The sequence below is a fragment of the Pantherophis guttatus genome, chromosome 1 (genome assembly GCF_059756535.1).
Source record: "Pantherophis guttatus breed Tessera chromosome 1, ASM5975653v1, whole genome shotgun sequence".
Classification (NCBI taxonomy): Eukaryota; Metazoa; Chordata; class Lepidosauria; order Squamata; family Colubridae; genus Pantherophis; species Pantherophis guttatus.
Window position 1 is genome coordinate 277,957,914 of NC_142063.1, and position 26,222 is coordinate 277,984,135.

The 26,222-nt window shown below is 38.0% G+C and overlaps 1 protein-coding gene and 1 long non-coding RNA gene across 2 annotated transcripts in view; one reads left to right on the forward strand and one right to left on the reverse strand.

The window, feature by feature from the left end:
• Nucleotides 1-24,583, forward strand: part of ACTN2 (actinin alpha 2) — a 61,906-nt gene extending 37,323 nt beyond the window's left edge. The window contains exons 12-21 of the mRNA XM_034428289.2: nt 583-733; nt 4,678-4,786; nt 6,700-6,840; nt 8,542-8,724; nt 11,376-11,510; nt 11,724-11,903; nt 14,890-15,036; nt 19,828-19,893; nt 21,881-22,039; nt 23,202-24,583. Of these exons, the coding sequence (XP_034284180.1) occupies nt 583-733; nt 4,678-4,786; nt 6,700-6,840; nt 8,542-8,724; nt 11,376-11,510; nt 11,724-11,903; nt 14,890-15,036; nt 19,828-19,893; nt 21,881-22,039; nt 23,202-23,360 (1,430 nt within the window). The 3' untranslated portion in view covers nt 23,361-24,583. The remainder of the gene's footprint in view (nt 1-582; nt 734-4,677; nt 4,787-6,699; nt 6,841-8,541; nt 8,725-11,375; nt 11,511-11,723; nt 11,904-14,889; nt 15,037-19,827; nt 19,894-21,880; nt 22,040-23,201) is intronic.
• On the reverse strand, nt 21,657-25,703 carry LOC117671455 (uncharacterized). The gene is made up of 2 exons (XR_015731457.1): nt 25,590-25,703; nt 21,657-25,307 (listed from the first exon to the last, which is right to left on the reverse strand). It is a non-coding gene; the product is annotated as an uncharacterized LOC117671455 (long non-coding RNA).
• Between the last annotated feature and the right edge of the window lie 519 nt (nt 25,704-26,222).

Here is a 26,222-nt window from a genome sequence, read left to right on the forward strand (position 1 = left end):
TCGATTGTCATTGTGAGCTGCCCTGAGTCCTTGGAGATAGGGCGGCATACAAATTTTATAAAATAAATAAATAAAATAAATATACTGGTAAATTTAAGTGCTATTGTTATTGCTATTGTTATTGCTATGTGGTTGTACTGTTTAATATACTATATGTTGTTCCTGCCTGTAGTTTACACCCTGCCGCTATGTGTTGGAGTGTCTTTGAGTCTCTCTGCAGTTTGCATCTCAGATCCTCTCTAATGTGGTAAATCTGTACATCTATGGATCTGGTACTTAGTGTTATTGCTAAGTGCTATCATCACCACCATCTTGTAATCATTATAGCTTTAGCTTTGGGTCAGGCAGGGCCCTGCATGGTGATCAAAGCAAAGGGGAATGGGAATCAGCTAAAGAGGCATTTGCTGCTATACTTTGGGTAACTAAATAGTAACGTCACTGTTATATATCATTTGATATGTGACTCTTACTACTGTTGGACTCTTTGACAATGCCAGTTATTTTTCTTTGCCTTTGGGCCCTTAGTCACCAGTGCTGCCAATATCCCACCTCAGTGGCTTGATTCTTCTCTCTTCCTACCAGGCAAAGAACAGATTCTGCAGCAGAAGGATTATGAAGCTGCTTCCCTGACAGAGATCCGGGCTTTGTTGAGGAAACATGAAGCTTTTGAGAGCGACTTGGCTGCTCACCAGGACAGGGTGGAACAGATCGCTGCCATTGCCCAGGAGCTGAAGTATGTTCCATTTAGAGGCACACAGCTGCTGACATTTACCCGATAAACTCTTTCCAATAAATTCGATAGTGTCATAGGTACAATGTAAAAATTCCACAGATAATTTTCTAAGTGTTATTATCTTGGCCTGTTCCCTGAAAATCTTTTTGATTTCCTCCTTAACTAAAAATAGAGATGCCTTGCAGAGCAACTACTGCAAAGCTAAATTAATGATAAACCTTTTCTTGGTCCATTTTCTGGTTGGTAATCTTGAAGTGGAAGAGTGAGTTCTGACTTAATATATTTAATCTAAGTGATGTTAAACAGAAAAGCTGCCTTACAGTTCCTAGTTTCTTTTCAGTTACTGCAATCTTCACCATTAAGATTGTTTGCAGAGATGTTGATATTATTTCTTGTAGTTATTTTCTATGTATACATCTATCTACAGAATAGAAAGAGCTGGCAAAATGTTGTTTTGTTTTGTTTAAAGAGGCATTTATATTTAAAAAGTGGGTGATAGCTCTAAGCCAGAGATGTGTTTCCAAATTGGCCCATCCCATGTGAATAGGCTTTCAGATCTTCTACAGACTTTACATCTACTTTTGTGATGCTGTATTAACAGACTTCATCAAATGCTACTGAACAACAAAATCTATCCTTTTTCAGCATTAGTGATATTGCTGTAGCAGTTGGGATTTGGGTTCAAGAACATCTGAAGACTGCAGATTATTTAGTTTTAGTGTAGGAACAGGAGAAAGTCATGTCCAGTGCTGATTGCTATTTGCCAGGAGCATAAGCTGCAAGGTGACAGGATGTTGGGCTCAGAAGTTAAGCAGGATCAGTCATAGTCAGTATTTGAATGGGGGACACTGGTCTGATTCTTAACATAATGTAATGGACATGAACATCAGAAACAAGGTGGATGGGACAGTTTCCTTCAGTAGACCAAATTCAGTCTGAAGTGATGGTATTGTTGAATACTCTTTTCTCGTCAAATAGGTTTTGATTGAAAAACAGTAATCAGAAAAGTATGAATCTTCTTTTCTGGGAATTGTTCTTAGAAAGATGGGCAGGCTAAGAAATTTTGGGCATGAGGTGAGTTAAACACTGCTAATAAGTACTACAGGTCCTTTGAGAGAATGATACTGTTCTTTATGCTGTTTGGTTTGGCATAGCTCTATATTTCTACTTCCCACCACTTGGCAATGCAAGGTTGCTATTTCTGGAAAACAATTGTTATGTTTGACCTTGAACTATGCTGGTTAAAGTTCAGTGTCAGCTTCACCTTTTTCTCTTATGGCAGCTGAGATTGCTAAGATCATAAAGATTAAAATTGTTGAAGTCTTATTGAACAATGGTTTCTGCATAGAGACTGCTGTATGTGTGCCACATGAGTAAGGCAGCCGCCATTGAGTTCCCACAACTATATAATTCCAAAAATAATACCTTATAGTCAGTTACAAACTTCAAGTACAAATCTGTTCAGTGAAAGAAAAGAATACAGATGCATCTTGAGTATATATCAACACATTCATGAACTAGTGATTACTAGTTTAGAATTTCTACTTGCACAGACTAGTGTGAACATGGACAGAACAAAATGACTTTGGCCAAGCTTTTGACATATTGGCCAAGATGTGTCCAAACTGCCCAGTACCATAGTTGCCATAGCAAGAAATGTAGGTAGCATAGGTGCAACTAAAGCTGCTAACCTCACCTATACCTGCTGTATATGACTGAGAAGCATTGAATGAATACTTCAGTTGACCAAAGGTTTGATGGTTGGCAGATGCATGAAATGAAAGGAGAATAATAAGATGCATGTCTGCAAAACTCAAGAGAAAGATTGTAATCGTTATGAATGAAATGGAGTTGTTGAATAACAGCAGCGAAGTGAATGTGTAAGTTTTATTATGAAGGGGCTAAAGTATATGTTGGAAACTACAAATTTATTTCATTTAGATTGTTATGTAAAAATCCATAGGTTGTGGGTTAACGGTCTTGTTTAATTGTAATAAATAATGACAAGGAAAGAATCAGAAATGAGTTGAGGGAAATTGTGCAGCGTTCACAATGAACTGATCTATTGAGAACATTGCACAATGTTTTCCTTAACTTATTCGGTTAAATGTCATGTACGTTGGCAAGAGAATATAAAAAAGTGACACAAGAATTAGTGAATGACAATGGTGGCTAGGGAGCATCTGTATAGAAGAAGATCTGCTTATTTTGAATAAATTTTTAAATATAAATGTATTCATCTATTCAGAAATCTTTTGTTATATATCTCTTTGTTGCCATCTAGTGGGCATCCAGACTTTATCAGTGCCAATGCGAAAGCCCTATACTATTGCTTGTTGAAGCCATTACCGCCATGAGATTCCTTAAAGACGTAACATGTTGTGTTCAACTAAAAACTTTATCTATCTCTGTTTTTGGTTGAGATCAAGAGTGTTTATTCCCTATTTATGAAAATTTTACTTAAAACTCATTATAGTATTATTTAAATGTAGAAAAATTTACAAGTATCCCATCTCAGGCCTAAATTCATAATATTATTTTATGTTTGATTAACCCTTGGACTTAAACTGGTATGTTCTCACATTACTATAATGACTTTGATTCATAATGGCATACCAGGAGTAGTCAAAGAGTAGCCAAGAGCTAAATGTAGCTGATGATGAGATATTCAGAATAACAACTAGCTGAGGACAAAGTACATATGTCCAATCTCTTTAGAACCACACAAACATATCTGACAGTTAAAAGAGATTGCAATAATAAACGGCAGAATATAGGTATGAAACTATTATTTCCTTGGCCCCCAGAAGTCTGTCTTGTTTCTGCACAAGGGGAAACCAAGAGACATTTAATAACAATAATAACAGTAACAGAGTTGGAAGGGACCTTGGAGGTCATTTAGTCCAACCCCCTGCTCATGCAGGAGACCTATACTAGGGATTTGAACCGCCGAACTGCCGACCTTTCTGATCGACAAGCTCAGCGTCTTAGTCACTGAGCCACCTAGCCAGGCAAAGAAAGTGGTCTCTGGTATTTGTAGACTAGATGTATCCATTATTATGGTGTTATTCCAAAAATGCCCTTTGGAATCTCTCCTGTCTAATGAAAAAATACACAAAACTAGTACTGTAGCATTTCCACCTGTTTCTTGTTAATCCTAGTTGTTACGATTAATTCCTGAAGATGTTTTTTGGCAGGGCATCCAAATATTAAGGGCACAAAAGCCCTGCAGAAAAAGTAAGTTACAATTGGGGGAAGCAGTTTAGAAATGTAATGTTTCTAAACTGCTTCCCCCAATGTTTCATGTGCATGTTTTCCAAAGTAACATGGATGTTATATCACTAGTTATTGAGAGCTGTAAGAATATGGCATGTTCTGTATTCCTATTGATCGTTTGGATTTTTGAAGGCCAAATAACTTCAATCTTATCATACTTCTCTATTATATATAAAATCATGGGTAAAAAGCTGTGGGACGCCATGCATTTTCTTTCTAAATGACATCAGTGTTTCCCCTCACAAATCGACCGTGTGTATGAATGGAAGATTAACTCTAACGCGCATGAGATTAGTGACTGGAAAATAGAAATCCAAAAGGTAGCATTCTGAATGTTGTTTCTCTAGAATAAAAATCTTGGATGTGTTTTTGTGATGATTGTTGGAATGATGCATTCCTCTTCTCTGGCTGTGTGTATAAATTATGTTCAGATTGCTGCTGTGTACGCCAAACCAGATTAGAAAATTAATGTAGAGTATAAAGGAATTTAAAGGTTATGTTCTCCTGTGCATTTCTGAACTGGAGGGGACCTGCAATTTGCAGCACCTAAGGGGAAAACTAGCTGTCACATTAGGAACACAGCATTCTCCGAATTATGTAGATTGAACCCCCTGGTTATTTGGAGTATCTGTGAAGATTGGCTAAATATGTATCCTTTTTTCCTCCAGTGAACTAGACTACCATGATGCAGCAAGTGTCAATGATCGATGTCAGAAAATATGTGATCAGTGGGATAGACTGGGAACCCTTACCCAGAAAAGGAGAGAAGTATTGGAGGTAAAGTAGATGTTGACAATAGCTTTACTCTTTAAAGCACTACACCAGGGGTGTCAAACTTGATTTCATTGAAGGCTGCATCAGAGTTGTGTTTGACATCGGGGGGCCAGGGTGGGCATGGCCAGCTCGATGTCACATGTGTTGGGGGTGCCTGGGGGGGCCCAAGCACTCTGCCAGCGAACACGGACTCCCAAGCTCTGTTTTCGGCTGTGACAGCCTCCTGCTACCTTCTGCCAGTGGCCCTCCCTAGCTCCTTTTTCACTGGCAGAGGGTTGCAGGAGGTTGTCACAGCCAAAAACAGAGCTTGGGAGTCCATTTTCACTGGCAGAGGCACTGTGGGCCAGTCCTTCACTGTTTCCAGGGCAGCCCCATGGGCCAGATCTAAGCACCCTGCAGGCCGGATTCAGCCCCTGGCCTTTGAGTTTGACACCCCTGCACTACACTCTTCAAGATTTGTGGGGAATCGGCATTCTTCAAGTGGGTGGGAATGAACTACATTATCCACAATCCCCAGCCAGCAGGATTATTGGTCAGGCTGGCTGGTGGTGATGGAAGTTGTACAGATAATCCAGCATTTCTAGGGAGTCCTGTTTTCTCTCATTGTTCTGTTTATACATGATTTATTTTAAAAATTGTTACCTTATTGTCAAATGCAGTACCAACTGACTGAAGCTGGCATGGAAAAAATGATTGATGTAGATATATGACTTTTTTCTACAGTTCATGACAAAGTTTGTTTAAAACAGTTTAATGTATAGGTGGCCCTTTACTTATGACTAGTTGCTTAATGACTGTTCAAAGTTACAACAAACTTCAGAAAATCTACTTATGCACTATTCTCAAAGTTATGACTGTCACACACCCCCTATGGTCATGTGATTTCATTTTGTGCACAAAAGTGCCCTTCCTTTCCTTGGAAGCACTTCCACTACCCTACCAAACTTTGTAGTAAGAGACAAGCAGAAACAGATACATAGATGTACACATCATGTTGAATAATGGCTTATATATCACAGCATGTTGATTAAATTGCAATGGCTAGGTTCACAAAATACTTTGAGCCAAACCAACCACATTATGGTTTAGTATAACATATGTACCCATTCTTGGAATTAAGTGCATTGGAGTGGGAAACAGGAAATTGGATTTTAGCCCCATCAGAAGTTTGAAAAGTTGTATACTCCTAAATATTTGCATCTACGACAAAAAAAAAGATATGGGGAAATAGGAAAAAAAATCCAATACGTTCACAAATAGCAATTACAGCAACAGTCAGACACTCATAAAGCATTTGTCTTCAACAAACAATATCATTCCAGGACATCTATCCAGATATAAATATCAGGAAGACAAGGCCTGTAGTACAGATGCTAACTGGGTAAAATAGATAGGTTTTTCCTGGATTATGCCCAGATTACAGTTTCACCTTTCCAAGCATACCAGAGTTAATGAGGAAAGCTGTGTTAAACAGTGATGTAGCTCCTGCCTGGGCCAATCTCCCTTCCTGCCAACTGCCTTGACTTATTATTTCCTATAGCCTAACTGACTGTATCACTTGTTCTAGCTGTAGTGTGAATTGGGGAAAATCGTGGTCCCTGTATTGCTGTTAAATACCATAAGAACCAGTGGAATTGTGTCTTCACCATCAATGCACTGAAAACACACAGGAATGTGAAAAGCCAGAAGGAAAGCACAAACAGTTGTCACGCACACCCTGATATTTGCTAGATATTAAGAAATTGAAGGACAGAGGAAAAAAGTTGCAGTATTCGTTTAACTTGCTGATTGTGTTGCCTGGTAATGGTACATCCTTAAAAGCTGCAAAGCTCGAACTCCCTAATAGAAACCAAAAATGAATGTGCATTTCTAAAAGAAAAAGTAAGCTAAATCCATTTATGTGTGTCTTTTTAAAGAGGACAGAGAAACTGTTGGAAACAATTGATCAACTTCACTTGGAGTTTGCCAAGAGGGCTGCTCCATTCAACAACTGGATGGAAGGTGCAATGGAAGACTTGCAAGATATGTTCATTGTTCACAGTGTAGAGGAGATCCAGGTAAAGTAAAGCTGCATTATGAGCTCAACAAGGAGAGTTGTTCTATTTTCACGGTGGGAAAATTCCCTTATTTCATCTCAGAAAGTTTCAAGTCTTGCTTACCCCAACTTATGCCTGAAAAGATATATTACAGCAGCCTTTTCTAATCAATCACCCTCCAATTTGGGATTGTAACTCCTAGTATTCTCATTCCTCCATCTGACACCCACATCTTTTTTTGGGGGTGAACAGTCAGATGACTAAATCAAGAGTGCAATGTAGTGGCTGAAATACCAGATTTTGATCTGACTTCAAAATCATTGCTTTCTTGGTTAACCATTAAAAAAGTAATAGCAATTGAATGGTAGATCATTTCCAAGTTTGTAAATTGAGCTTTTCTGGGATCAGGCAGTTTCCTTCGTTACTTTTGGTACTGTACACGAAATACCTTTATTGGTGCATGGAGTCAACACAAGCTGTGAGATCACTCTGAACCTAGTCATCATCTTAATATGTGTAACTGGGCTGGCCCCTAAGACTGGGACAGAACTCAGTGTTCTCTGGAATTTAACATGGAATTTAACATGGAATGAAGGGAAAGAGATTTTAGTTCTTCCTTCCATTGCCAAGCATCCTCCTCACTACCTTTATTGCTGCTTGTCTGCTCCTTCTGGGTTAGGGTGCTCACCTCAGGGAGAGGGCAAGAAGGATGAGGGTATCTCACTCTTGGATCTTTTTGTATACTTGAGGAGAGATGACATGCAGACCTGCAGCAGCAGGAGGAGATGGAGGAGAAGGAGGCTCCATGCTTGGGAAGAGCCCGACTCACTTCCAATAATGGAATTTAATATCTTTGCCATTCTTTTCTTTTGGGGGGGGGGCTAGGAGCCTTTAGAAAGTAGTGGAGGTGGGTATTTACTGAACAATTTTCTTCCTCAAAGCATAAATGAATGGAAGAAAAACTCACTATGGTAATTACCTTTTTTTTTTTTAAATTTGATTTATATGCCGCCCTTCTCCGGAGACTCAGGGCGGCTTACATTGCATTAAGCAATATTTTACCAAATTACCTTAATTTGGGAAATGTGAAAGGCATGAAGAATTTAAAAAAACCTTGAACAAATACTACATTTTGTGTACAGAGCTGCTAATTACACGTTACATACTATTAAGAGTGTGTACAATGGAACTGAGCACCAGCGGGGGCTTTTTAATTCAGTTTGAGGAACCTTTGAGCAATTATTGTGTATGGGGAGGGTAAAGATTCATTCATTTGTCCTGATCTTTGCATTTATATCTGCATCTTTTGCACATCTATGCATTTGGGATACTCTCAGTAAAAAGAATGAAGGGGTAATGCTTGCTGTTGCTGCTGACTTTCACTTGGGATTTCCCCTCAGAAGGTACATTTTAAAACACTGTGCCATTTGCCTTTTCATTTTTGGAAAAGAAAGCCAGGATCCTGTTATCCACATTTCCGAATATTGTATAGTATTTTTTCCTGGACCTTCCCCCATTCTCAGTTTCACTGTTTGCCCTTTATAATGGCACAAGAAACAAAATGTACTTACTTACCACTGATTATACAGAGTGCCAGCTACACAATCTTGCAAATGTTTATATAGATAAAAGGGATGGGAGGAGGTTGGGGTGGAGGAAGAAGAAAAGTGCCAGGCCACAGGTTGGTCCTTCCCCACCTCTTCTTCCTTTTGTTTCTTTCAGAGTTTAATTACTGCCCATGAACAATTTAAAGCCACTCTACCTGAAGCAGATGGTGAGAGGCAAGCTATTTTGTCCATCCATAATGAAGTGGAGAAGGTGATTCAGAGCTACAGCCTCAGAATAAGTGCCAGCAATCCTTACAGCACAGTCACCATGGAAGAGATTCGTACTAAGTGGGATAAAGTAAGTGGAAGTAAAAATACAGGAGTATGTAGATTTGTTTGTGATTAATTACAGGATGGAGGGAAAAAGAGGTTCTGCCTAGGATAATTAAATTTTCAGTTTATTTGTTAATGTTTTACTCTGCTTTAGTACAAGTAGTATTAGGAATTTGGAAGGTACTGTTGTTCTTGGATGTACAGGTAGCCCTTGACTAAAACTATTTGTTTAATGACTATTCAAAGTTACAACAGTGCTGAATAAAAGTGACTTATGACCAGTTCTTGCAACCATCACAGTGTCCCTGTGTTGTGGTTGTCATGTGATTAAAAATGCAGGCGCTTTGTCGACTGGCATGTATTTATGACAATTGCAGCAATTCTGTTTGTGACCTTCCCATAAGGCTTCCAACAAGCAAAGTCAATGGGGGAAGCTGGGTTCATTTGACAACCGAGAGATTCGGTTAGCAACTGTAACGATTTGCTTAAAATCTATGGCCAAAAATGGTCATAAAATCAGGTGCAATTCATTTCATGACTACATTGTTTAGAGACAGATGTTCTGGTTCCAGTTGCAGTTGTAAGTCAAGGGCTCCCTGTGTAACAGCATGCAATAGATAAACAACTACCGAATATAGGTAGTCCTTGACTTACAACAGTTTGCTTAATGACCGTTCAAAGTTACAATGGCACTGGAAAAAGTGTCTTACGACCATTTTTCAAGCTTATGAATGTTGCAGCATCCTCATGGTCATATGCAGTGGTGGGATTCAGCCAGTTCGCACCACTTCGGGAGAACCGGTTGTTAACTTTCTGAGCAGTTTGGCAAACTGGTTGTTGGAAGAAATCATTAGGGCAGAGAACCGGTTGTTAAATTACTTGAATTCCACCACTGGTCATATGATTTACTTACTTGATAACTGACTCACATCAGTGGTGGGTTTCAAATTTTTTTACTACCGGTTCTGTGGGTGTGGCTTAATAAGCGTGGCATGGCTTGGTGGGCGTGGCTTGGTGGGTGTGGCAGGGGAAGGTTACTGCAAAATCTCCATTTCCTCCCAATCAGCTGGGACTTGGGAGGCAGAGAATAGATGGGGGTGGGGCCAGTCAGAGATGGTATTTACTGGTTCTCTTACTCAAAATTTCTGCTACCGGTTCTCCAGAACTGGTCAGAACCTGCTGAAACCCACCTCTGAATCACATGTGTGACAGATGCAGCATCTCGGGGTCATGTGATCCACTTTTGCAATAAAAGTGACTTATGACCAGTTCTTGCAACCATCACAGTATCCCTATATCGTGGTTGTCATGTGATTAAAAATGCAGGCGCTTTGTCAACTGGCATGTATTTATGACAATACATGCCAGCTGACAATCAAATTCAAATTCTGACAATCAAAATCAATGGGGAAAACCAGATTTACTTAACAACCAGGTTACTAATTTAACAACTAGAGTGATTCACTTAACAAATGTGGCAAGAAGAATCGTAAAATGGGGCAAAATCACTTAACAAATTTCTCACTTAGCAACAAAAACTTTGGGCTCAATTGTGGTCATACATTGAGGATTCCCTGTACTATAGGGTTGGCTTTGCCTGGCAGCAAAAAAATTAAGATTCAGCCTATTCATGTCTACGCTTTATGGCTTAGTTTTCAGAAAATTCAAAATAATGTTTCTGAAGTAATGGAGGAATGGGGGAAGAGAACATTCTTGAAGCTTCCCAAAGTTGTGAACAAATGTCTCTTCCACCTTAATGTCGAAAGGCCAGGATGCCAGCAAAGCTCAGAAATGAAAGAAGAAAAAGAGACAAAATAAATAAATAAATAAGCATTCATAAAATAATTGTGGAGCTGCTATCACTTAAGACTATCACTTACAGATACGTAGCACTGTATGCCTTGCAGCTATACTTTAGAAATTAGTCCAGGGTCAGAATATATCTGAGAAAAACATTACAATTCTGCTTCTGAAGCAAAATCTGAAAACAGAAACTCATGAGCTAATATAACTACTAATATTATGCAGAACAAATGGTATAAACATCTATTGCTTTCATATTGACTATATCAGTGATGGCTAACCTTTTTGCCGTCGCGTGCTAAAAGCGGGGGGAGCGCGGGGGGTTTGCACGTGTGCATGCCCACACCCATAATTCAATACGCCCCGCCCCCCCATTCATGCGTGCATGACACCCCCCCTCACACTCCCCCCTGCTTTTGACACATGATGGCCCGGTGGGCCCGGTAGACCCATTTTTCGCCCTCCCCAGATTCCAAAGGCTTTCTTGGAGCCTGGGGAGGGTGAAAACAGACTTCCCCACTCCACAGAGGCCCTCCGGAGGCCGGAAACTGCCTGTTTCCCGACTTCCAGTGGGCCCGGAAGGGCTGAAAATCAGGTGGCCGGCGCACACATGCGTGCTGGAGCTAAGCCAGGGCAACACTCGTGTGCCCACAGATATGGCTCCGTGTGGCACGTATGCCATAGGTTCGCTATCACGGGACTATATCATGTTTCTGCCATGCCTTTATAGGAAGTAACACCTACAGTTAATATTGATTAAAATGTGTATTTTTAGAACAGTCTTTAAAAAAAAAAATTAAAAAATGTTGTGAAGTAATAAAAATAAAAGCAGATATAGAGCCTGCAGACTAACTTAATTTTGCACACTGGCAGGTCAAACAACTTGTGCCTGTAAGAGATCAATCACTGCAGGAGGAGCTTTCCCGTCAGCACACCAATGAACGTCTGCGCCGTCAATTTGGTGCTCAGGCCAATGTCATTGGACCCTGGATCCAGAGCAAGATGGAGGTGAATGCAACCAAGATCTGCAGAAGTTTTAAATCAGAAATTCTAAGCAAATTCTATCCCTGTACAAATTGTGTGTCCTTTTGTGTGCATGGGTCTCTCTGTGTGTGTCTGTGTGCATGAGGAAAAACTATTTGCTGCTGTCTTTATAATAGAAGCTATAACATTTTGCAAAATAATGGAAGCTTTTTCTCTTTCTTTCTCTCTCTATGGCAGGAAATTGGCCGAACCTCGGTAGATATCACGGGGCCATTAGAGGACCAGATGACCCAGTTAAAGCAGCAGGAGCACAATATCATTAATTACAAGCACAATATTGACAAACTAGAAGGAGACCATCAACTGATACAGGAAGCGTTGGTCTTTGATAATAAGCATACCAATTATACCATGGAGGTAAATCTGGTCTTTATTTAATTTTATATATGCAGTCTAGCTGCAGCATGTATTTCACAATGACACTGGGGACTTTTGTGTTTTTAAAATACCAGAAGCTTTGTCATTCAATCCTAAAACATTATTTTATTTTTTCCAGGATTTATCCCACTCAGGTCCTGCCTGACTTTTAGCAGTTAACAATAACATAAAAGATTAAATATAAGAGGGAGAACATAAATAAAACTGAATTACATGAACAAGATGCCTTAGAACCAACTAAAATGAGCCTTGGTGGCGCAGGGGTTAGAGTGCAGTACCGCAGGCCACTTCTGGTGACTACAGGCTGCCTGCAATTTGGCAGTTCAAATCCCACCAGGCTCAAGGTTGACTCAGCCTTCCATCCTTCCGAGGTGGGTAAAATGAGGACCCAGATTGTTGGGGGCAATATGCTGACTCTGTAAAACCGCTTAGAGAGGGCTGTAAAGCACTATAAAGCAGTATATAAGTCTAAGTGCTATTGCTATTGCTAAAAATCAAAAGCCCAAACAAGCAGGTTAGCTGTAACTTGTTGCAAACAATAAGCAGGACTGGGGTATTTATACTTCCTGCAAGAGTGCTTCATAAAGTGGGGACCACCTCTATGAATCTTGCAAGAGTGGGACAATAGCATTGAGCCTTTCTGTGAAGCTTTGGAGAAGGTTCAAGAGCTTTCGGGTGGAAAATCGTTGAGATAAAAAAATAACAGTCACACCACGTCTGACAATAGCAGGGGTTAACCCAGATCTGATTCATAGACATGATTTCCTTAATGGTGGTTTATTTGCTAAGCTACAATGTTTAGGGTCACACAGCATGATAGTCCTATAACTTTGAGATTTCCTGGTAGTCCCCCAGCCAAATATCAGCCATGCCTCACACTGTTTAACTTTTGGGAATCAGCCATATTTGCCTAAGTGCAGCCACACGAGCCTGTAAAGAATCGCAATTGTGCTGAAGTACAGACATACTTTCCAGTTTTTGAAATTATTTTTAAAATGACTATATTGTAAATTAGGCTTACAATTGTAATAATAAAAAGTACAACTGCATAGCTTCTTGAGATCAATCAAGGTTGGCTAAATGCTGCCACCTAGCTTGGCAGTCATTCTGTTCTACTAGTTCCAAAGGTGGTGTAGATCCAAAATGTTCTTCAGTTATAGGAAACTCTATCATGATTTTTTTTTTAAATTACTTTGCTATAAAACATTTATCCAAGTACTAATCAGCTTCATCAGAGTAAATTATTGCAATGCCGCAGTAGGTTCTAGTCTTAAATGTAGTTGCACTGCAAAGTTGGGAAATCCCTTTCTAGTTCTAAATTGTCAACAGCTTGTAAAATAAACCATGAATTTGCTCCTACTTTTCTTGATAGCATTGCAGTCCAGCAAATAATTTGTTTATTTGACTTATGTCTCATTCCTTTCCCTGTCAAATCTTATTGGGAAATAATAATAATAATAAACAGGATTTATAAAATAGGCTCCTCTCAGATTTTATCTAAAACCAAATATCACCTTCTGTTTATGTCTGGCCACTGTACATTTGCCTAAAATGAATGGACTTTTCTACCTTTATAAAATACCATAGGAAGGATATCATTAAAAATATCCTACTGTAAATCTGTCAAGGCAGAGATTTATGATGAGATACAGCAGAAAAGGCAGTTGCTATGATAAGTGGAACCTTATCATGTCACGATTAATACTAAATATGAAGAATAAAATGAATAAAGACCATATGTTGAAGGTAGACTCTATGATGGGATCATGGGCAAATTTGCGGGATCCTTTCTGGCCAGAAGCCCACTATCACCCCAGAAGGAAGATAGTAATGAGCTGGTAACTAGCAGCCATTAAGCTGTAGCCTAATGTTTCAGAATCATTCTGGAATAATTAGAAATAAAACATGTCATAATTTAGTCTTTTTGTTTTGGGGTTAGTGTGATCTGAGAACCAGGCTCTTGTGGCTTGTCAATCATGGCCAGTGGCTTTACATGTCTCTTACATATGAAAAGTCCACAGAATTTATATGGTTGTTAACCAGAATTAGTATCTTAAAGTGTTTTGGGAAGCTACAGGAAAGTCAGGACAAATGCTACAGCCCTAAATTTTCCAATCTTCCCTTACTGGGTAGGTCTCTATAAGCAATATAAATCACCCATTAATAATCCTCAGGGACTCACTGTAAAAGATACTGAAGACTGACTCTCCAAAATTAGGATAATGACATGGCTTTGCCATGTCCAAATGAGAGGGAATTGGTGAAAAGTTTCCATGTAATAGCTCTGAACTGAATATAGTACTGTAGATGTAGTTTGGGAAGTCCTTCACCTTGTGAACTGGAGTAGCCAAGAAATTTAAGCTTCAAAAATAAGTAGGATACTTATTCTTTTCTTTGTGGGTGACAACCCAGACCTCCAGGACTGCTCATACTCTCAGTCCCCAAAGCCAGAATTCTTCTAGATTTTTAATGATTAAAAGAGGAAATTATAAAAAGAAAACATGGTGTGTAATCTTGTTCACTGTCCTTAATTAAATTTATTTACCCTGTTTCCCCGAAAATAAGACATCCCCTGATAATAAGTCCAATCAGGCTTTTGAGCTCATGCACTAAAATAAGCCTCCCTCTGAAAATAAGCCCTCCCCGAAAATATTTAAACACAGACCTGGAAATCAGGTAAGACGGCAAGAGGAGCCCCATCTTGCCCCAAAATAATAAGACCTCCCCAAAAATAAGGCCAAGCGCTTATTTCGAGGTTCAAAAAATATAAAACAAGGTCTAATTTTCAGGGAAACACAGTATATTTTATTTAAATCAAGTTTTTTTAATTACTCTGAATGTTATGTTGTTATAGTTCCAGTGACTAGTTGGAATGTAGCCCCCAGAGCATACCATTCACAAGTTGAAGGCTCTCTTAGTCTTTGGCGCTTTATTTCTAAGGTATCCTTCTTCTTTTCTGCTGCAGCATATCCGGGTTGGATGGGAACTGCTGCTGACTACCATTGCCCGAACTATCAATGAAGTTGAGAACCAAATCCTTACAAGAGATGCTAAAGGAATAACTCAGCAGCAAATGAATGAATTCAGAGCATCATTTAATCACTTTGACAGGGTATGATTATCAGTTTTATTTTATTTATTTTTTAATCTTCAACTGGATAACAAAAATACGGTATTTAGAATAGAATAACAGAGTTGGAAGGAACCTTGAAGGTCTTCTAGTCCAACCCCCTGCTTAGGCAGGAAACTCTACACGACTTCAGACAAATGGTTATCCAACATTTTCTTAAAAACTTCCAGTGTTGGAGCATTCACAACTTCTGGAGGCAAGTTGTCCCACTTATTAATTGTTCTAGCTGTCAGGAAATTTCTCCTTAGTTCTAGGTTGCTTCTGTCCTTGATTATTTGCATGACTCCCTGCTCCCTTTTTAAAAGAGTAGAATGTGACTAAGACTCAGAAATTATAATATAAAATGGGATAGAAATTTGAGAAATTGAGAAGGGGCTTGGGATAGGGTTGGGCTGGGCCATCTCAGGACAACCACAGATCTCTATGGAATTCTTGTTCCTGGCCACTTCCTTTTTCTGGCCATTAGCCAACTTCTGCATTCCAGAAGTGTTGGTTCACAACTTTGCTCTTGATTGTCCTTGCAGTATTCTTTTTTCTTAAGTTCGTGCCATAATCTTCCTTTTCCTCTCTGTGTTTCAATTCCTGAGGGAAAAGGAACCCTCATTCAAATCTACTGACATAACCAAAGAGCAACTCAAATATTTGTTCTTTGGATACTACATGTGTACTAATGTATATAGAAGTGCAGATGAAAAAGTGGGATTCCTGGGCATACGAGGTTATATAATGGGATTCTTTATATGTTCTTTTGGTGTGTGTGTGTGTGTGTGTGTATGAGAGAGAGAGAGAGATTTCCCTTAATACTTGCTCTTTCTTTCACCCCATTCAGATAGTTAGCAAAACAGATGCCCAGTTGCTCAGCTCTGCCTTGAGTGAATTGATCTTATTGTACAAGTGACACCATGATCTCTTCTTCTATACTTAGTTACTGCCACTAGGAAGTTCTGTTTGGAGGTTACAAGATAAACAGGAACTAACATTTTCATAATTTGGGGATGAGGGTAAACATCCAATAATGTGTGACTAGTGACACAAAAAAATTAATACACCTTAAAATCAGTCAATATATCATGATAATGGCATAGAGCTCATTTCTGAATTATATGTGCTGTTTTTTTAAATGCCCAAAATATAGTTTATGAACTGCTAAATGACCAGGAAAAGTCATTTGTCAGTGCATGTGAGCTTTTAACTTACCATAAAACAATTACCCATTTTATATTTTTCCCTGTAAAAGTATCAGGTATCAGAACTTGTTAAGATGTTAATAGCTTCTCTCCAAAGTATCTATGAAAATTGAGATTAATAAGAATTGTTGAAGAAATTCTTTTTATAGTTTATTAAAATGGGTAACAGGAATTGCAGTGGAAGTAAATAATAATAATAATAATAATAACAACAACAACAACAACAGTAACAACAACTTTATTGTCATTGTACATGACAATTGAGATTAATGAGAATTGTTGAATTAATTCTTTTTATAGTTTATTAAAATGGGTAACAGGAATTGCAGTGGAAGTAAATAAATAATAACAATAACAACAACTTTATTGTCATTGTACATGAATACACAGTGTACCCATACAATAAAATAGGAGTATATATATTGGAACTCAGCTCAGTGATGACTAGGGAGGAGACGTCCCATTCTCGGCTTCTACTATGTGAGGTGCCACAGAGTTCGGTGCTTTCTCCACTTTTTAAAAATCTACATGAGGTGCTACGTGGGGCTGCTGGATTAGTTCATCTGTCGCCATGGGGTAAAGTATCATCATTATGCTGATGATACCCAATTGTACATCTCTATCCTAGGCAAATTAAACAATACCATGATTGTTTTATCTCCGTGCCTGGAGGTTGTGAGAATCTGAATGGAGAACCACAGGCTTTAGCTGAACCTTGGCAAGACTGACTGGGTCATGGAGTCTACTGATTCTAAGGCTATGCCATCTTTGATGTTCCATGGGGTTCTACTACACCAAAAAGACTCTGTGTGCAACTTGAGGTCCTCCCTAGATTCACAATTCCTGCTTGACAATCAGGTAGCAGTTGTATCTAGGAGGACTTCGTACAGCTTTACCTTATGCATCAGTTGTGCCTGTTTTTGGATCAGGAAACCCTGCTTACAGTCACTCATGCCCCTGTTACCTCCAGACTGGACTGCTGCAATTTGTTCTACATGGAGCTGGTCTTGAAGAATATTCTGAAGCTTCAACTGATGAAGTGGTGTGGATATTCTGAAAGGTCCTCAAAATGTGGTTATGTGACCAGGCTTGGGGCTCCTATGGAAATGGAGACTTGTCTAGAGGGCACCATTTTTTATTCTCCCTCCATTTATGATTGTATTTTTGTTTTTTTATACTTAGTACTATATTTTTTTATATTTGCAATTGCTGATTTTATACTTTTTTAAAAATTTTTTTACTGTTGTGCACTGCCCAATTGGGCAGCTATATAAATAAACTGCTGAGGGTGCTGTAATTTTACTTAACATTTAAATATACAGAAATTAATTTTAAATGAAATAATTGGCTCCAAATTTTACTGTATAGATTAACTGTACATTTTGTCTAATGACTTTGGTGGCATTGCTAACTAGCTTACAAAAATGAACAAGCAATTTCTATACCAAGGATAGGAAACAATTCAAACTTTTAGTTTTTTTTTTAACTGAGTATAATAGTGATGTCACTGGAAGAGAAGGGGTTAACTTTTTTGCCTTTATGGAAGGCCTATGGAATCTCAATGTAGCAATTGTAACTATCATTTTATTTTATTCAATTTTAGAAATCAATCAGCACTCAGCAAATTACAATTAGTAATTTGCAATAAAAGATCCATGGTACGAAGAAAACAATCAAAATCACAAAATATCATCAAAAATATAAGTTTTAACAAAAACCAAACAAAAATGACAAAAATAAATGACTAGATGGCCTCATTCAGATATCAAACTGCTCTCTTGAATAATTCTGGTTTTAACAGTTTTTAAAAACTTAACATGGTAGGTATTTTGCCAAATAGTCTGAAAAAATGATTTTCTAGATTTAGCAACTAAATTTCAGCAGTGTGTGCATATATACATGCAAAAAAAAAATGTCTGTTAAAAAGTCTGGGGCAACATTCGGCCTTGAACTGTGATTGGTCACCGCTGCTCCACACCAACCCATATTAATGCAAAATACCTTCTGAAAAACTGGTAGCTAAAAACGGTTGCTGAGCTTGGGAAGCAGGGATGATGATGATAATGATGATGATGGTAGCAGCTTGTGGGTTTAAGACCTGATTCTTTACTTCTAAGTCTCAAGGCAGAATGGTGATGATCATGATTCCTGCTTTTTTGTTGGAGTATTTAGAGACAAAGAACCAAGATCTTGAACAGATAAGCCCATAGGGCCAAGAGTTCTATTAAATACATTTCATTATGATCATTCGCCTTGTGTTCCATCAGCTTCTTCTGTCTCCTTAAACATTACAATTTGATGGCAATAGGAGGTCAAACGTGGGCCAAATTCAGTAATTGTGTCGGCAGGGTGGTAGTCCTTCTATGAGCCTAGATCTCATGGGCTAATTGTTAAAAATAGGTTCATATGACTAGTTTGATTATAAAATGGTGTCCAGCCATTTGATCCACCTCTCTTAACAACCTTCTGTTCTCTTAATACATGAACATCATACCTTTAAAAAAACTATAGTTCTTAATTGATCAGCCCTCCTATTTTAGAGCTTTAAAATGAAACTGCTTTTAAGCTAATGAATTCTCTTTTTTAAGAGAGTTTTAAAACAGAAAATGTGCTTAAGCAAAAGAATATAAAACCATACAGTTTAATTAGTGAACAACAGTCTATAATGGCCCATAAAACTAAGGCTAAATTTGAGAAAAGAGGTTTACTTATGCACAGTAAAACTAATTATTACTCTCTTTGATTTGATTTTTTTTGAAGTTATTTAATTTAAATCAGATGGCATTAACTAGAAGGAATTGTATCTAAGGGTGTGAGCTTTCATAACGTTGTTTACTCAGATAAAAAACATATGCTTTTTTCATGGAGGAAATCTCCAGTCCACCTCAATACTATGGTGTACAACACAATTACAGACAACCAATAATAATGCTATGCATTACCTATAATATACTGTATGTATATACACTTTATATACACTTTACTGGAAATTCTAGCGTTCACAAAAACAAGATGAAATACACAATGAGTCCTTCCTATCAGAGTCACATGTAAAATTATGCAAAAATTAAATATCATTGCAGTAATCATTCCAGGCTCCATTAGTTTGTATTTTCAACTCCTAGCTTGGCACTTTTAAAAAAATGTTTTTTTTATCAATATAGATAAAAAGAGCAACATGTTCAAAAACATGTTAGGAGCTAGCTTAGCACTTTTAAAAACAATATTTAACAATCTTGTACTGCCTGTGAAATGTTAGAATCCTGAAGTGTTATTTTTTTATTTGCATTGTGTAGCTTTTAAAAAAAAATGTTACTTTAAATGTGCCTTGCCAATTGAATTTGGCTCATCTAAGAATGCTGTATTTTATGTCTTTCTCTTACTTTTTTGTTTGTATTTCATTAGCATCTTTCTAGCATTATTTCATGTAATCTAACTTCTCCTTTTCTTCTGCTTTCTGTTGGTTCAACTTGGTTTTGAATGAACGTCTGATACATCTGATCATGAATCTATTCTACCTTTATGGAAATTCTGGTGGCTTTATTCTGATCCTTGAATCTTCCATGCTGTTTGTTCCTACCAACAGAAGAAAAATGGGCTGATGGACCATGAAGATTTCAGGGCCTGCTTAATTTCAATGGGTTATGATTTGGTATGAATTTTAAGATGCAGTTAATTTGTGATAATAACCCATGTTACACTTAGAGGATTTTATCATTACAAGTACTTTAACAAAGTGACTGTTATAGATGTAATTGTAAAACTTCTGTGGTGAAAAAGTTCAGCCCACTCTAAATCTTAGTACATCAGAAATGTTTATAAATTATCTTCTCGGAGGGAAGCTCCACAAAGATGTTATTCTTAGGTGTGTTTAGAATTAGACTTATTAATTGCTAGAACCCTATGCAGACAGCTGTTTCATACTAAAACATTGTGCCCATTTACCATGGCATTCATATATAGATTCTATTGCATTTCAATTTTGAATATTTTTCATTCTGTCTGTCTGTTCATCTGTCAGATATTGAGGGCGTTTGACTCCCAAAATATTCTGGGTAACTTGCAATTTTCAAACATAGTATAGACATAGACAATCTAAAAAAAGATTGTCCAGACATAAATAATAATCAAAAAATATTAGACTTTCTACAAATAACTTAAATCTAGGCCTGGGAACAGAGTGAAGTTTTAAGGGATTGATAAAACATTTGAAGGGTTGGAGCTGCATATATCTCTGGGGAGCTATTATTCCAAAGGACAGGTGCCACAACACCAAAAGTCTTCCTTCTTGGTCCTACAATGTAAAACATTTAACTAAAGGAACTCAAATCATACCCAATTGTTAGGCCCAATTGTATTGCATAGCAACTCTTTCAATTAACCTAGCCCTATCTTCCAAGTAAATCTTGAAGTGCATCCGGAAGTCAACTGGTAACCATTGAAGCTCATAAAGCATTGATGACATGTGGGTGCAATGAGAAACACCCCTTACTACTCATATGTCCATATTACAGCTGTAAATTCTAAATTGTTTTCAAGAGCAACTTCCCTTGTAATAGCCTAGCCTAGCCTTGAGATGACCAGTGTGAGTGACCATCTAAAGAACCTTCTTGTTGAGAAAAAGACGCAACTGACACACAAGGTGAAGCTATACAAAGGCCCTTGTGACCATAGCTTCTGCCTGTTTGTTGAATAGCAGCTATGAGTCTAGGAAGGCCTCCAAATTGCACACTAGTCTTGAATGGGGAAGTGCAATCCCATTCAAGACCAAAGATGAAATCCCAGAGTGTAGGACTGACTTAGACCTAGGGACCCCAAATATACACAGTCACTCAGCCTTGTCAAGGTAGAGCTTGAAATTGTTCTTTCCTATCTAGATGTATATAGCCTCCAGGAGTTGGAGGCAATACATTGACAGTTTCACCTCTGCAGCCCAAGGTTGAGATTGCCAAACAAGCTAATGGTAAACAGTCCAACCAAAGACCTTCCAAGACCAGTCCCACCAACACTGACAGGGCAAGACACTAGAATATAAATTGACAGCAGACTCCATTCCTTACTAGCATTGATGATGTTACGTAGTTAGGCTAATGAAACATCTGCAAGAAAACAACCAAACTCAGAGAGCACCAAGGACCCTTCATAACGATATTTGCTGCCACAATGTAGGCATGAATATAGGCTCTTACTCATATCTGGTCCAATTTCTGTTTGTCTTCATTTAATAGTGCTTTAAGCATCTTTTATGATGCTTTATCTGCTGGAGCTTCTAAAAAGCAAACAAACAAACAAACTGCAGGATTTCTACAGAGAGGCTGCATGGAAGCAATTTGGTTCAAGCTCTTGATCATCTGACTATCCAGGTTGCAACCAAATGCAGTAAATCCTAGTGGATTCCTTCCTATTTTTTATATATTTTTCTTGTACAATTTGTGTGAAATCCATAGTGAACATTCAGCCTAACATAAGCTTCCAGTGGATTTAAGAACGTTTCATGTTCTTGCAGTACAGTTAATACGTTTCTGCATACTTAAAAACATGCAAAATCTGATATTTGGCATGATGCTGAATACATTATTAATTTTTTAAATTTTTCTTTGCATTATAATTTTCATAACTAACTTTTAATTGTATTTCAGGGTGAAGCCGAATTTGCCCGAATCATGTCCTTAGTTGATCCCAATGGTCAGGGAACGGTTTCCTTTCAATCATTTATTGATTTCATGACCAGAGAGACTGCTGATACTGACACTGCTGAACAAGTTATTGCTTCTTTCAGAATCCTAGCCTCAGATAAGGTTAGTGAAAGGATTTCCATTTGCTGTGATTGTTTCGACAAATTCTACCCTTGCAAGAGAAGGGGGTATCCAAATGCAAAGTAAGCTGAGCTGTAACTTAAAATAGAAACTTAAAATATAGTTAGAAGCAAGATTGTTTTCACCAACTAATGAAAGCTCCTAAACTTTGCATGCTAATTTTTTGAAATACTATACAGATTTGTATCAAAACTTTTAGACTGGGGTAAGATAAGAGTTTTTGGGATCCTGTTTTGCTAAGGGCATGTAATAAGACAGTTGGAGCATCTTAGGGAAATTAAATATAAAGATGCAAGTACTGGGACTTTTGTTGGCTACAGATTTTCTACTTGTTATTGATATTCAAAGACAGTCTCCAGTTTTCTGTCTTTTACCCCAAAACATATTTGCTGTACTTTTGCACCTGCAGGAGTTTGTTTTAATAAAGCTGAAATAATTTTAAAGCATATCTGCACAAAATATTTCAACTTGAGGTTTTTTAAAGTGTCATATAATGCATATTCACTGGGCAACTGCATAAAGGCTTTGAAATATCCAGAAAAGACTAATCTACAGAGGTTGTACAATGTAGATATAGGCTGTGGGAAAGAGCTGCCTTAATATTATATATGAAAATACTTTAACATATCTAGTATAAATATATACATTTGGCCCCGACCTTACAGACCTTTTATGAAGGCCAATTCTTTCTCCAGGCTTGGAGCTCAGTTGAATTAAGTTCCAATTGGTTTAGTTGTAGCATATTTTAGTCTGATAGCCATTCATTGTTTACTGCTTTAGTTGGTCTTTAATGTATTGTTTTTCTTCAGGTTGTATTTGTTGTAATGTTTCTTTCTGTATACCACCCAGAATTATTTTGTTTGAGGTTGCGTTGCCATATGAATTGAATGAATTAATGAATTAATGAATGACTTCCATAATAAGGTATTATGGATCAGTGCTAGTTTTGTCCAGGCTGGTGCCTTTGAAGTATTCTGGATTTTGCAAACAGTGAGGATACCAGATTGGAGAAAACTAATCTGTATGACTGAAGTGTCTGCCCAATCTCATCCTTGTTTTCAAGGAACAAAGAGAGTTCACCGCTTGTTTTGATTCTGAAATTTCAGAAAAAGCTCATCATATTCCTCCTTTTCAATCCTTTTAGCCATATATTCTTGCTGAAGAGTTGAATCGAGAACTGCCATCTGAACAAGCTCAGTACTGCATCAAGCGTATGCCAGCGTACAAGGGACCAGGAGCTGTTCCTGGAGCTCTGGACTATACCTCATTTTCATCAGCATTGTATGGGGAAAGCGATCTGTAACTGGGGACTGACTCTGTGGGCAAGTGAAACTAGATATATTCCAGTTTGCTCCTTGAAAAAAAAAAGAATAAGTAAGCTGACCTCACTACAATTTCTCAAGTTTAGCAGGAACATTCAGTAAGGCGCAATGCCCACGTAGTGTGCAGCATGATGAGTTTTTACGTTGTTTATATGTACTTGATCAAGCTTATACAGTGACAGACTGCACTGGCCCCCTGCCTTATCAGATTGTTGTTGTTCTTTTTAAATTAAAAATGGATAATCCCAAAGTGCCAAGTTAGAAAGCCTCAGGAAAAACAAAAGAAAACATGCCTTTGAAAAAAACAAAAAACAAATCTAGCATATCTTTGATTTTCAAAACATGAAATGTTTTCAAGAATTCTGAACATTTTATGCAAGTCTTCCACAACCTCCCTCTGTGCACCTCCTCTTTTTTGCTTTCATACCATGGTAATGCTTTCATCTATGGCAGAGGTCTTCAAACCTGGCAGCTTTAAGACTTGTGGACTTCAACTCCCAGAATTCTCTGGGAGAATTCTGGGAGCTATGCTGGCTGGAGCATTCTGGGAGTCGAAGTCCACAAGTCTTAAAGCTGCCAAGTTTGAAGATCTCTGATCTATGGGTACTGGGGTTTAGGTCTGCTTGTGCAAATGGAACCATATACAAGAGAAAATAAAAAACCCAGGTCATACCAAATAATCACATGAGATTGTTTCATTGTTTCTAATGTGAAACATGCACAGGAATTCTAGTCTGAGTTTCTAGTGGTATAAAATCACAAATCCTCTGGAGTTTATTCAAAGAGGTTGATGATAAGGGCATCATCTTAATGGTGGTAATAGCATTCAGCTTAAAATCAATGCCCAGTTTGAAAGGGCACAGTGTTAGTAGCCTGGATATTATGAGGGAGTTCCATATTTTAGGATGGTTGTTAATAGATTGTGTCTGCTCTCTGCTATATTCATTGTTCTGTTGCAATTGTTCTTGGTTAATGCTAACAATATTGGCATTTTATTACAAATAGTCTAAATTACTTTGTGCAGTAGCTTCCTGACCTTTATATTCTTTTCAACAATTTGTAGAAAATCTATTTTATCTGAAGTCTAACAATCCCATGAAATAAATGCAAAAAAGTAAATGTTCATACAAGAAGCAAAGAAAACTGTACCATCTGCTACTATTAAAACGTGCCTTTAAAATAAAGTCTGCTTTTCAAGCCTTAATACTGATTCAGTTTCTGAGATTAAACTGATACATCTTTAAATACCTGTGTTTCCCCGAAAATAAGACCCTGTGTTATATTTTTTTGAACCCTGAAATAAGTGCTTGCCTTATTTTTGGGGATGTCTTATTATTTTGCGGCGCATGGAGAAAGACGAGGCTCCTCTTGCCATTTTACCTGATTTCCAGCTCTGTCTCCCTAAACCTAACCAAAAAAAAATGGTGGGGATCGGCTATGCATGCATTTAAATATTTTTGGGGAGGGCTTATTTTCAGGGGGGCTTATTTTAGTGCATGCGATCAAAAGCCCGATTGGGCTTATTATCAGGGGATGTCTTATTTTAGGGGAAACAGCATATTAGGGCATGTCTTCTGGACAACAGGGTTCTCACTTCATTTTTAAAATTTTTTTCTCTATTTGCTTTATATGTAGTGAGGCGTCTATCTTTTTTATTTATGTTTTTTTCCCAATTAGAGTACAGATCAGGGGTGGGTTCTACTTACTTTTACTACCGGTTCGCAATGGGGCTGCATGCACAGAAGCTTCCTGACGTCAGGGTCGGTGGGCGGAGCCTCTCGCCGGTTTTACTACTGGTTCCTGTGAACTGGTGCGAACCGGGGGCAACCCACCACCGGTGCAAATTATTCTTTTTGCTGCTGCTCTTCTTCCTCTCAAAGGCATTGATCCAGCTGATTTGTCAGAAAGTTGGGCCCAGGGGCAACTACCTGAAAGAACAGAATTGTAATAAACAAAAAGATATTATTGGAATATACTGGGTTATAGGTTTCAGTAGGATTTATAATAAATCACAGAGTTTGCTTCGGAGTAAGTAGCACTATGCACTTCAGAAAAAGAAGAGAGAGTGAAAGAAAATAAAGGCAAGACAGAAGGGAATAATCTACCTTAGTGCTTATAATCATCATCAGATGGAGCATATTCCACTATTTCATGCAAATTAGGATATCTAATCTAGAGATTACTTTCCAAGCCAATATGCTGTTGCTTACCTTCCATCAGCTAACAGGTGTATATATAATGTAGGGATGGGCTTAACTTCATGCAGATTCAGTCTCGTTTTATTGCAAGGCAAAGATTTTCTAAGTTTGCAATATTGCAATCTCCTAAAATGATAAATGAATTTATGTTACTATCTCTGCATATTAAAGTACAATAATTGAGCATTGGCAAACCTTGCTTCAGGCTTTGCAAAAAAACCCTTCGCAACCCCTCTTTAAATTGTTTGGGGCCCCTTGAGGGGGTCATGACTCACAGCCGGAGACCCAACAATATAAGACTTCTACATAAAACAGAAAATCCTGTAGTTATCCTCTCTTGATAAGAACTTTAGAACTTGCATAAAAGTTTATGCTGAATTGAATTTACTAGCTTAGTGCCTGATAGCATCAGCATAGAAGTAGTCTATCATTGCTCCTAAAGATTTTTATTTCCTAGTTCAACTTAGTTTGGGATTGTTTGGTTCATCTTACATTGGAATAATGCCATCCAATGCTTACAGTTTACAGTTTGGGATAGTCCCATCCAATGACTAACTAGATCTGATCCTGCTTAGCTTTTTCCAAGATTGGCTACCCTGTTTCCCCCAAAATAAGACATCCCCTTATTGCCATGCGCTCAAAAGC